The sequence below is a fragment of the Monosiga brevicollis genome, genomic scaffold (assembly GCF_000002865.3).
Source record: "Monosiga brevicollis MX1 MONBRscaffold_3 genomic scaffold, whole genome shotgun sequence".
Taxonomy (NCBI): domain Eukaryota; class Choanoflagellata; order Craspedida; family Salpingoecidae; genus Monosiga; species Monosiga brevicollis.
In genome coordinates this window covers 977,609-989,820 of record NW_001865040.1, presented here as the reverse complement: position 1 = coordinate 989,820, position 12,212 = coordinate 977,609, and the positions used below count along the sequence as shown (strand labels likewise).

Here is a 12,212-nt window from a genome sequence, read left to right as displayed (position 1 = left end):
CTGAGGTAGGCGTCGCTTGCACTCATATGTTTCATTGACTCGGATCACAGACCTTGGCTCTTGTTCATCTCGCATTGCTATTGTGCTGCTCCTCCTAACCGTGACACTGTGATTAGGCCGGGCTGACAGACGAGGAAAACGCACACGTCGCCGCCGAGTGTCACCTGATGCTTGCCAAAGCCCTCATGAAGACGGAATCATCCACACGGGCACTCCCACATTTGAACCAAGCCTTGGAGGTAATGCTCGTGACAGCTTTCAGCTCCTTTTCTGTCATGCCAGCCCCGTGCGTCTTTTGCCGAGCTGAGTGTGCTTACTTGCTGTAATTGTTAGTATTTCGAGGCCGTGAACAACATTGACGCCAGTCTTCAAATCGAGGTACCATTTGGGACGAGGGTAGTTAGTTGACGGGATGTGACCCTGGCACTCACACCTCATGGTCTTTTGCGGATCCGCACTATGTGACCCAGGAGGAGCAGGTGCGGCTTGCTCTCCGAAGCAAGCAACACAATGCTGCTCTGCAGCAGCTAGAGGCCCTAGTTGTTAAGGCCGAAGATGCCTTGGGGACACCCAGTGTCATAGTGGGCCGTCTCTACAAGCTTCGAGGCCTGGCTCTCTTGGCCAAGGCAAGGAATCGCCGTTCTGGACTCAAAAGAGAATGATACCGTCAGGAAGCCACAAGCAGGCGAAGCGCGCGAATGACTTTCCTGTATTCATGAAGCGCGCGGTTGCTTGGTGGTGTAGGGTCAAATCAAAGAAGCGCGCGAGGCGCTTGAAACCGCTTTTCAAAACTCTCTGCGCGCACAAGGTGGGGCAAAGACGTGGCGCTCACTGGGCGTCGTGGTATATCAGCGGCGGGCATGTTAAGTGTGTTCCTTCAGCGCGCTGCTCACATGGATGAATTGCACGACGTAGGCAAGAGCCATGCCGAAACCATTGAGCTGCGACAATTAGTGGATGGTCTTGCTGTGCAGCGTTCTTAAAGCTGGCTGGAAAAGTACAGAGGTGTCGCCGCTGTGCGGCAGGAAAGTCAAGACACTTGAAAACAGAACATGATTGGTATCACCATGTGAAGGAAAAATTGACTGTGTCTGCCTCTGATCAATTCCTCGTGGTCAGAAAAGAGACGGAAGAGACGTTGCCGTTTGCAGTCTAGTCACGCACGGGCCCTGCTGGATATGCTTGATGCAACAGCAACGACAATAAAAACTCAAGAAGAAAGGCAAGGGCAAACGCCAGGTCCTACGCTTCAACAAGAGGCGATGCCAAGGATAAAAAGTTGTCAGACTTGCAAGATCTGAACCCGGGTCAGGGCCTAAGAGTCGCCGACAGTGACATGGTCGCCGCGACCTTGGACCAATGGTGAACTCAAAGGCTCGTGGCAGACGTTATTGGAAGGAATAACAAGTCCGTTGCGCACGGGGGCCACCGGGGTTGTCGATTCAGCTGGCGTGGCATGAATTGTGTTCTGCTCCATCAGTTGGCCAGGGCTGGGTGCACGTGGAGTCACGATTGAGGCGCTTGCCAGCTGCTTGGGCTGAGGCAGCTGTTTCCGTCTTGCGTCGGGCAGGCGGCGACGAGGCACGATGGGTGCCTTGGTCACAGACACGCCTTTCTCTGAATGCGGCGTGTTCGAATCGGGGTCTTCGGCTGTTGCAGACCCAGTCGGGGGGTTGGGTTTGGGTGGAATCGAGGGAGCATTGGGGAGCCGACGGCGCGGAGTCGTAGTGTTATCATCTGAGCGAGGCTGAGGAGTGGATGGGGCTGTGGGGGATGAGGTAGATGCTGAGGCTGCATGCGCAGGTGTGCGTGTTTCATCAGCCAAGGACTGGCGGGGTGATTGCTTGACTATGGTGGCTGCGGCGCGAGAGAGGTCTTGGGCTTGTTGTCGTTGCTCTTGCTGGAGCTCGCTCTTGCGCCGCAACCATGGCGAGGATTGCTGCACGCTCAGCAGTTGCGGATTGGCTTCCAAGCGTAACGTGCGCAACACATCTGAGAAGCTTCCAGAGCGCCGACGAGACTCGAGTAGTCTACCGGTGCTGTTTGCACGAGGGCGTATGGCTTCACGCATGGCCCGCGCTCGCTCGGCCAGCGCGACGCAGACGGTGCGATGGCGCTCAATGACAGCGGGCAGTTGGCGGCGCTTTTTAGGGACGACAAACTCTAAGCGTCGCGAAAAGTCGAAGAGCCGACTTGAACTCAGGTCCTGCGCTGACAGATCGTCACACCACTCATACTCTGTTCTCGGGAGAGGAAAAGGGGGGTTGTGGGCGGAGAGGAAGGAAAGGTGCGATGAGCGTGTTCACGTCGCATCAATGTGGAGTGTTCAGGCGGTGGATCAACCGTCGTGCTTGTTGGGCTATCCGATGCGCAGATTGACGACAGACCCACCTGGGTTCTCCACAAAGGTGCTGAAAAACTCATCAGCGTTCAAAAAGTCATCTTCCTCGAGAAGATCAGCCTCGACCTCAACTTCAATGTCCCATGGTTCCACGGGATCAGCGGTGTCGCCAGGTTCAGTGAAGCGCTCAAATAGGTCTGGAAAGGCTGCGGCGACCAGCTCATCAAATGTTGTGGCCTCGAGCACTTTCTAAAGAAAGGAGGAAAGAAAAGGGATAGATAAGAGCGCGCGTGCGCGCGAGAGAGAGAACAAACAGGGGCATGAGCGATAAAAGTTCATTCACGAATTTCAATAGCAGCTTCGTGAGATGGAAAAAGCAGAGAAAGGTAGACGGATCGAATAGGGAAAAAAAAAAAAGAAAAAAAAAAAAAAAAACCAGCCAGGAAACGAGGACAGCACGTTGGTTGCAGGCTGTTGCACGCACGCACCACGTCTGTATGCTCAGCATTGACAGCATGTAAGAGTGCCATGGTCTGGTCGGCAAGACGTTGCAGACTGGCTTGGTACAACTGATCATAAAACGCTACCTCCTTTTGATCTTTGGGCAGAACCACGTCCTGGCGTTTGTGTGCCAATGAAGCCACGAAGCCACGGCAGAGAAATGAAAGGCGAGCAAGATCGGAATGGCATCAGACGTGGCGGAAAAGAAGGGAACAGGTCTCACAAAAAACTTACCTCAAGATAAAAGGGCCATTCAACGCGGTACGGACGAGGCACTCCTGCATAGCAGGAGTCCCAAAAGTGGTCTCTCGAAAATTGGTCATAGGCAGCCCGGGCCTCGCTACGCGCGCGCGCACGAGTGTATTTTGCGCAGACAAGGGGCACCGGTGAGAGAAGCCGGGAGGTCGGGAGGTTGTGTGTGCGGCTAGCTGTGGCTCAGCAAGCTGAGTGTGGGTCTCCAGGCACGATGTACGCTTTGCTGGTCATTCGAGCAGGGTTGCTTTAATGCCGCGAATGTAGACGAGAAAAAGGGTTGGGGGCGGAGGGGAGTGAGTGGCACGTACAGGTACGTTTGTTCATCTGCCATGGAAAGCTCTGGTTCTTGTGCGCTCGGGGTGTTCAAGCATTCTCTCAGCTGTCAAAGGATTGGTGCGATGAAGACGGGCACTCAAAGCATGAGGACAGGCGCGCGGTGTGTAGGGCTAGGCTCGCGGTGCGTCACATCAAGGTACAGATGCAAAGCGGCGAGTGAGTGGGGGCTTTCAAACCTTGGCTTGTATCGCAGGAAGGTCATCTAGAATGGAAAGCATATCAAACTGGGCAAGTGCCTCTTCCTGGGCTTGCTCACGGGCTTCCTGAGCAACACGCTAAAAAAAAAGTGGCACGGAGCATGGCGATGAGGCCAAGCGCGCAAAAGCGTTGTTGAGTGGCACACGGTCCGGTTTGACGTACACCAAAGTCTGGTTTGTGGGTTTGAATTTGCGCCGTTTGTTCAATCCAGTCTTGGGAGGCGGTGTTTTGGGAGGCGGTGTCCGGGGCATGGGTCCAATCGTCGACGAGAAAAGGCCAGGTGATGTGATAGCCAATGGGAGGGGTTGTGTCGCTGGTGTGGGCCGTGGCCGGTTCTTCCATGATGGTGAGCGGTGGCGCTGGGGCAGATGCGGAGGAAGCCGTTGAGGGTGCTTTTCCCAGCTTGCCGAAAGAAGGCATGCGAGGGCCGGCCTGCTCGATTTCTTTATCCGCTGCTTGCAGTTGTTCGTCAGAGAACTCGGCCACGCCCATCAGGTCCGGCATCGCGGGGGCCAGGCCCATTTCAAACAAAAAGAGGCTAAATAGTCGTGGAACAGCCAGGCCGCAGAGGCCACAAGTATTGGCAAAAATGAAGGGCAGGTTTGGGCATGAACGACTTTTCCACAGCGGTATCGTGCCCAGAAGGGAGAAGAAGGGGGGGGGGGAGGGGGAGGGAGCCAGTTCGCCGGCTGTCGACGGGGTGAAGAAGAAGAAATTTTGACCATACCTGAGGGCATGAAGACAGTAAACGAGTTTGGGAATGTTCTTCCGATCATACACATCGGTAATTTCGGGTTGCCAGGTCTATGGCGGTAGTGGGCGTGAGTTGGATCGATATACTTTCTGGGCACACACCGCATGAAGCTAGCAAAGTGTGAGCGGGGAGAATGAAGCTCGAACCTCTGGAAATTTGAGATCCTTCAGGGTTTGCAGGAAGCGGAGCGTGTTATCAGCATGTCGAAAGTTGAGACCTTGTTCCTGTCAGAAGCCAAAAGGAGGAGAAAAGCAAGAGAAAAAACGGGGCGGGGTCCTGTTAAGCCAAGACTTTTTTTTCCGCTGCACCACCGAGCCAACGGAATGCACTCTTGGCGAGGTGCACAAACGACGAGTAGAAGAAGAGCGGGACAGTGGTGCAGCGCACGGCTATGTCGCGGATTTGAGACAAACATGGTATGTTTCTTCGGAACGGTCGAAAATGCGTATGCGCCGGGTCAGGTTGCCCTTTTCACAGATGGCAGCTGCGAGCTGTTGCGGTGGAGGGGTGCATGCAGTGGGTGGTGCCATGGCAGTGCGTAAGGAAGGGGATGCACGGAGTGGTTGGTGGTCATTGAGAGTGGGTGCGAGAGAGCGAGGGGGAGCACGAGCGTACCTTGGCCAGGACGACACCGTTGGCGAAGCGGTGGCTCAGCTCATCGGCTGGAGGCAGTTCGTCGTCAAAGATGGCACCCATCCATTGTCGGGTTTCTTCGAGGTGGCAAAGATACTCATAGGCGCGAGCATTGTCGCGCATGCGGTCTAAAGCAAGGCCTGTTCTCTTCTCATCCTTGGACAGGCGCAAGGAAGCTCGGTGCTGAGGCAAGGGCGAGATTGCAAAGGAGAGTCGACAGGAAGGAAAAAAGTGTGCGTGTGTGAGCAGGACTGAATTCAATTCATGCCAGACGTGCGAGGACGACAGGGTAGAAGGGCGGACTCGGTCGATCGACCGAGGGGGTGGGCGTCGGTTCGGGAGCGGGCGATTTTGAAATAGGGCACATACCCGTATGGAAGACCGGGACGAGCGTCGCGAAGCCATGGCTCAGGGTCGCGCACGGCGCGGAAATAAGACAACCTTGCCAGGCGCTGGGCAGATGTGTACTCGGCGATATGCGTCCAAGGGCGTGATTATCCTCTGGGTCGGGGCATGAGCGTCAAGCGGTTTGGCGCCCTGATGCTCACGCCGGACCCTGGGAGCGGATGCAGGTTCGATGCCGTGCGCGAGAGGGGTGAAAAAAGAGTTGGCAGGTCTTTCTCCCTTGTCCCGAAAGGGGCTCGCACTCCGCCCCGCGGCGAGTCGGAAGCAAGTCGTTGCGTGTCCCCGTCATGCGAGCTGCCCTTCAAACGGTCGGCGCTGTCCGAAAAACAGACGGGACGGGGCCAATCCAATGGGGCAGAGAAGGGATCCGAATCTGAGAAGGATGCTGTGTGCGGGTAAAATTTCAAGAGAAGGAGAGGGGTGAAGTATGAATTGGCAGGATATGGTGTTGTGTTTTCCTCATTGACAAGAGGGAGTGAAGGAGCATAAGGGGCGCGTTCGAGAGAGCGGGCCCGCACAAGATTATGTGGCAGAAGCAGAGTGTGTCCCCAAACAACAACAACAACACGAACACGAACGGTTTGCTTGTTTGACTTGGCTGAATGTACGAACTTCACTGCGCTCGCCCACTGCCCAATCCGACTATTTGTCTGACATCGGATTCGAGGATGACAAAAAGAGAAAGAAGAAGAGAGGAAAATGTTGGTGTTGGCTTTCGATTAGATTAGTCAAACCAAAGAAAAAAAAAGAAAAAAAAAGAAAAAAAAAAAAAAGGAGAGAGTAGGGCGACGCAGTCGCAGATGCGCACTAAGAGCGCATGAGATCGATCAGAATTACTGAGGGTCGGAGAGTCCGTTCCAGTTTGGAAAGCAATGGAACATTTATAGAAGGTGATAAAAAAAACTAGAGCAAACTACAAGGGCAAGGTATGCCTTGTTGGTCAATCAGCTACAACGCTCCACCATCTGTTTTGAACAGAAGACGGGGCGCCGGGCAAAATCAGCTAGCGTAGGCTATGTACAGAAAACGAGCCTGAAGAAAAAGAAAGAAAAAAGGTCATGCCGCGAAGACCATGACCCATATAATAATAATAGCCTCGTCTCACTGGGCCTTGGTCTCAGAGAACAAGGCCACGAACACAGTGAGCGGGGTTGAGGTGGATGGGAATCGGGCTGGGCTTGTTGACGAGAACACGAGAAGTTTCGTGTTCAAACCAAGGCACACCGGCATCCAGAAAGAGAGCCACTTGCAGCAGAGAGGCACGGTGACGAGGCTCCGGTTCCAACATGCGGCCAAGAAGCTCGCGGAGCTCATGGCTCAGCAAAGAAGCGCGGGGTCCAAGGGCCAGGCGGCCCGATTTGAGATAGGCGGCAAACGCTGGATCCGAAGGATCAGCACGACGCCAAGGCAGATCCGAGAGAAGAATGGCGTGCAGCACAATGCCGAGGGACCAAACATCTTGCTCCGGGGCACAGGGAGCCCGTTGCAAGAGTTCGGGGGCCATGTAGTACTCAGTGCCGGGAATCAGACGCCCACTATGCACGTGACCAACGGCTGCTGTCGTGCCCAAGTCGTGAAGGACAAGGTTCTCTTGTTCGTCAATGAGGCAGTTCTCAGGCTTGATGTCACCGTGGATGAGGCAACGCTGGTGAAAGGCTTCGACGGCACCGACCAGCTGGCGAAACCAGCGCTGGAGGTCGTATAGGCTGGCCACGGAAGATTCAGCACAGGGCTTGATGCGCTGGTACAAGGTGCCATTGGGCATGTACTTGAGGACGAGATAGCATTTGTTGCCCTCGACAAAGGCATCGCGGACGTTGGCGACATTGGGTGTACCAAACATGAGCTGCATGGCAGTGTACTCGTGGTTGGCAGCGTCGGCCGCGTCAGCGGTCATGGCCTTGATGGCCACTGGTTCACCCGAGGAGAGATCAAAGGCCCGGAACACACGCGCAGTCGCACCAAAGCCGACCTCCTCTTGCAAGAGGTAGCGGTCTGCTAACAGCTGCAGGTCCATGCTCGTGGTGTGTGTGTGTGTCAAAGTGGATGTGGTCGGAGCTGCAAGCAAAAAAATGCTCACAACACCACGAACAAGGGAAGTAAACGGTATTTGTGAAAACGTAGAAAGGGTGGAAAAAAAATACCACTCGACACGAAACCGGAACTGTAATGCTATGGAGAGGAGGTGGTGGTGGGTGGTTGCCGCGAGTGGTTGTTGGATGAGTTTTGAGGGTGTGGTGTGGATATACCAAGTGATGATGACTGGTGTGCATGCATCCACAAAATATTGTGGGTGGAATGTGGGTTGATGGGTGTGGATTGGGGGGTTGGTGAGGTCACTCGAGGTGGATGAAGAACAAAAGCACATGAACAACACGAAGAAGAAAGATGAAGAAGGTACAGAAGGGGAAGATATGCAAGGACCGCAAGAAGGGGTGGAGGGGTGTGGGGGAAGCAGGGGTTTGTAAGCACGCGCGTGTCGAACACCCCCCCACCTTGCTTGCTTATACCCCTTCGGCACGTCTTGTTGGGGAGGTCGTGGTTTGGGTGGCTGGCTGCCTCCGGGTCTTGGGTGAAGAGAGTCGTCACAAACTCTCAAGTCCTTGTCTTCATGGAGCAAGGAGGGCACGACGAGGTGCTTTGACAGCTGTTGACTGAGTTGCCCCAGTGCCCAGCAAGCGACGAAGAGAGCCAGGCGCAGGCGATGTGTCTTCTTCATCTTGATGGCGCCGAGCTGCGCCGAGCTGCGCCGAGTGTGCCCGGTCCGCGTGCTTTTTGACGGGTGAGAATAGCTGATGATGACGATGAGGCGTGCAAGAGGGTTTGCTGATTCTGACATCTCCGTCATCCACACAGGCTCGCGTTCTTGCTTTCCTGTCCTTCTCCAGATCCAGGACATGATGATGTGAAGCAATCAATAATAGGGGTGGGTGGGTAAGGTGCAGTCCCGCGCCACCTCAATTCGAGACCTGACCTTGCCTCATCAGGGGTGTGACTCGGCCCGTCGAGCCTCGTCATAAAAAAAAACCCCCACGTACGTAAGTAATGATGAATGGTTCCGCCCACTCGACGCTTTGGTCAACGGCAAGGTGACCCACACCGCCAAGCGTAGGGCGGCCTGGTGTTGGCGTTGACCGTATCGCCTGCACTTCATCAACATTTAGCCAGAGTCAAAAATCCCACAGACCCATGATTTCTCACAAAACATCACAACTTGACGTTCTGACATTACAGCCATGCACCGTACGATTGCTCCTGACGTCATGGGTATCCTATTTTGAAACGGCGTGGTGGGGCTCCACCTTTTCAGATGAAATCCTTTCGATTACTTCCGACTGTGCGTCGATCGGTGCCTTTTCTTTCCCTCGTTTTGCAACAGCACCAAACCACACCAAAGTGAGTTTACGTGGTGTTAGTGCTGCGAGACTCTTCCAAGCGCTTGGCGCTCGCGCGTTTGACATGACTTTCGAGCCGACCACGCGTTCAAGGGGGTGGCGTTTGGGACGCCTAGCCATCTCTCATGAGCTTGCCCCACTACCCACCTGCCGTTGTACTGTTGATGTGGGATACCAAGTGGCTCCGTGATCTTGGGTGCCAAAGATTCTACCCAGGGTGGAAGGTATCTTTTGATTGACGACGTACCGTCGACACGTCATGCATTGCAGAGAAACCCCATGTTTTCGATGCTTTACTGCGGAAGCGGCAAGCGCGTGCCCGGTTTGGGGGCTTTGACCATCCCCGACTCGTACGGACAGTCTGTCGTGTCAGCGTACTTTGGCTGCTCCTGCACGATTGGCACCAACACCAACACCAAGTGGTGGGACATCAAGCTGCACAGGACTTGACAAGGCAAGCCCCATATGGAAACAGCAGCCAAAAAAAAAAGAAATCTGAGGCGCAACCGCCAAACGCGCATTGACGCCACGCATTGACTTCGGGAACGACCTTAAAGCTTGAGAAGACCCCTGCACCTGCCTTCTGCCCATCAGGAGCCATTAGTAACCAAAAGGATGGTTCGGGGCCCCCCAAAAAGATCATGCTTGGGAATGGCAACGTGCCTGGTGCCCACACCAGCCGCTCTTGCTTTGCCAGGCCATGAGCAACAATAAGCCGAACCTAGCTCAACCAATCACTTGCTCCTCCTCCCCGCCCCAACGTTCCAGCTGGAGCCGTAGCGTAGCCTGAAGCAACTTGGGCGGCGTATTTGAAGGTAAAAACGAAAACCAGGGCTTAAAACGCCGTCCACTAGCGTTTGACGCCTCTTGCATCCGTTGCGCGCCTGGTGGCACGCTGCAGGGCACACCGCCATTGTGACGCACAGGCTTGTGCGCAGGTTCCGTGCCAGCGGCACCATTGCCCAAGCTGATGGAAGTGAGCAACCGTACATTCCACGAGAAACCCAAAATATCCCACAAGACCCACAAGATGACCATTCATTCTTCTTGATCGTCAGAACGCTATGAATTTGACAGGTGAAACGGAAGAAACCCAATAACGTGCTCGATGGCCGTCCGTGCACCTGGCTCCGACCCCTTGTCGACTTGCCGAGCCTTACTCTGGCCCCAAGCTGAGACAACCTATTGGCTCGGCCTCAGGTCTGCTCCAACGGAAACGAGACGGAGATGGAGCCAGTCGCTGCCCAGTCGCCTTTCAATACAAACACGTAATAAAATAAAAGTGTGGGGTAAGAGGCTCGACAGATAGTAAGGACCCGGAAAGCACCAGAGCACACAAGAATGCCACAACGCCCGACGCGGCACGACAGTTGACTTGTCTAGTCAAGACACCAGCTCGAGCATCCCCTTCATTACCCCTTCTCCCTGATGACCCACACCAACTCAAGAAGAAGTGGTGGCCGCACCTCAGCACGAGCGGGCAGGTCGGGGGGTTTTGTTTTGGTTGGGTAGAGAGGGGAAAACAAGGGGGGCACGAGGGTGTGCACGACCAGCCCAGCCCGAGTGACAGACAACTGGTCATGGTGGCCGTCAACGTCCAACACCGTGCAGCCAGGCTGCGCGCTCAACTCACCGGCGGTATTAAAGGCGATGGAGATGCGCGCAAGATCAACATTGCTGCTGGCCACGACTTGATGCGGCAGCCACGAAGGAAAAAGGATCAAGTCGCCCACCTCAGGCTGGATGGTCACCACTCCATCAAAGGGGGGCAATGGTCCCCTACATCAACGACAAAAGCATCGGTCATGACTGTTTGTCTCAGACCACACGCGGCACACGGCAGGCGCAGCACCCAACGACCCTCGCTCCAAGTGTGCTCCGCACCAACCGGGGATCATGAAACTGAAGAGGCCCCGCTCCCTCTGGCACCTGCAAGTAAAGCACGCCGGACACAAGATGGTTTGGATGGGTATGCAGCGCATGGCTGTTACAAGCCCGCAAATATGTTGCCCAAGCGTGGAGTGTTCGGTTCCGGCTCGCAATTTCAGTCTACGCATTCATACCAACACGTCAATAACTGAACAGGTCGAACAAGGGCACGCAAAGCGCGGCAAATTCAGAGAACACTTTATTAAGGGGCAACACCAGACAACGCACGCCCCCTTTGGGGGGAAGCACCCCGGTCTCATCACAGGGGACGCGACACACCTCGTGCATGCCGACTTGATTCAGAAAGACGTCCGTCATGAAATTGAACCATGATTCCAACTTGCGGATACCATGGCTACTTCGCCGCATGCCAGCCCAACCACCTTGGCTTTGCCACTGGAAGAAAGCTTCATTGATGCCCTCCCTACGCATTGGGTGTGACGATTGGTTCATTAGTCTTCCGGGACAAGGGCGCGCGTTCTTCCCAGATTCAGACAAGCTCAACAGGTGCTGGCTGGTTGGTCACGCACCGAGTATATGATACTTCGGGCAGCGTTGGATTGGCCGCACGAAACGCAGCAAAACTCTCTTCAATGCTAGCCGCAACAGACTGGAGTAGGTCATGCGCCCCTGGCTCAAAATTGGCAAAGTTGACGCTGCCCAAAAGAACACAGTAGAGTAAATCAAGTGAGTGTACCAGCCAGCAAGACACGCTTCATCTCGTTGCGTACGCAGCATGTGCCATGTCTTGCCACACGCACCGATAAATCGGTGTCTGCCACTCCATTCGCATGACACCAAAGGGGGGCAGCTGCGCCCCATCTCCTCGATCTGAGCCACGCCACGATGACACACCCAACGTGAGGCCCAGCCGCACCAGTGTCACAAGCAGGCCAATTGCCGCACGCCAGAACGCCATCGCTCCCCTCCCCGCAGCTGACCAGCCTGACAAAACTGACCATTGCCAAGAGGCTTCCCCTGCCAGTTGAAATCAACCACCTCACGATCCGCCGTAGCGGGTGGGGAGGTCAGGAGAGACCGATCAATGTGCACCGCCACGATGGCAGCTGCAGCTGCCACAATTGCATAGTCAAGTATGCGCTGCATCCCCACCACCGACAACTCCTCCCGAGATATGGCTGACGGATCTCCTCGGCCCTGTTGTACAGCTGACCCCAGTGCCACAGACACCCCACAAGTTGAGTTTTTTGAACGTGTAAAAAAAAAACCGAAAAAATCCTCGTAAGAGATACAGTGAAAATTGACACACTTTCTCTTGGACACTTGCTCTCTCTCTCTCTCTCTCTCTCTCTCTCTCTCTCTCTCTCTCTCTCTCTCTCTCTCTCTCTCTCTCTCTCTCTCTCTCTCTCTCTCCGTGTGCCTCAGCGACATTGACCAGCCGCCGCGGCAGTAAAGGGATCATCGGGGAAACCGTCGTGGCTTTCGGCCACATCAAAGAGGGTAT

General features: G+C 54.9%; 3 protein-coding genes across 3 annotated transcripts; 1 reads left to right on the top strand and 2 right to left on the bottom strand.

Moving 5' to 3' along the window:
* Nucleotides 1–4,027: 4,027 nt before the first annotated feature.
* On the bottom strand, nt 4,028–5,174 carry MONBRDRAFT_2477 (uncharacterized protein; the record flags this gene model as incomplete). Its single annotated transcript, XM_001742992.1, has 5 exons — nt 4,028–4,169; nt 4,359–4,435; nt 4,532–4,609; nt 4,799–4,876; nt 5,001–5,174. Coding segments are annotated over 5 exons (549 nt in total), but the record flags the coding sequence as incomplete, so codon positions are not given.
* Nucleotides 5,175–6,825: 1,651 nt separating this feature from the next.
* On the bottom strand, nt 6,826–7,413 carry MONBRDRAFT_2270 (uncharacterized protein; the record flags this gene model as incomplete). Its single annotated transcript, XM_001742991.1, has 1 exon — nt 6,826–7,413. A coding segment is annotated over one exon (588 nt), but the record flags the coding sequence as incomplete, so codon positions are not given.
* Nucleotides 7,414–11,098: 3,685 nt separating this feature from the next.
* Nucleotides 11,099–12,142, top strand: MONBRDRAFT_22882 (uncharacterized protein; the record flags this gene model as incomplete). The annotated part of the gene is made up of 3 exons (XM_001743312.1): nt 11,099–11,182; nt 11,684–11,774; nt 11,997–12,142. 3 exons carry the CDS (start codon nt 11,099–11,101, stop codon nt 12,140–12,142), a joined length of 321 nt encoding a protein of 106 aa, XP_001743364.1.
* Nucleotides 12,143–12,212: the final 70 nt, after the last annotated feature.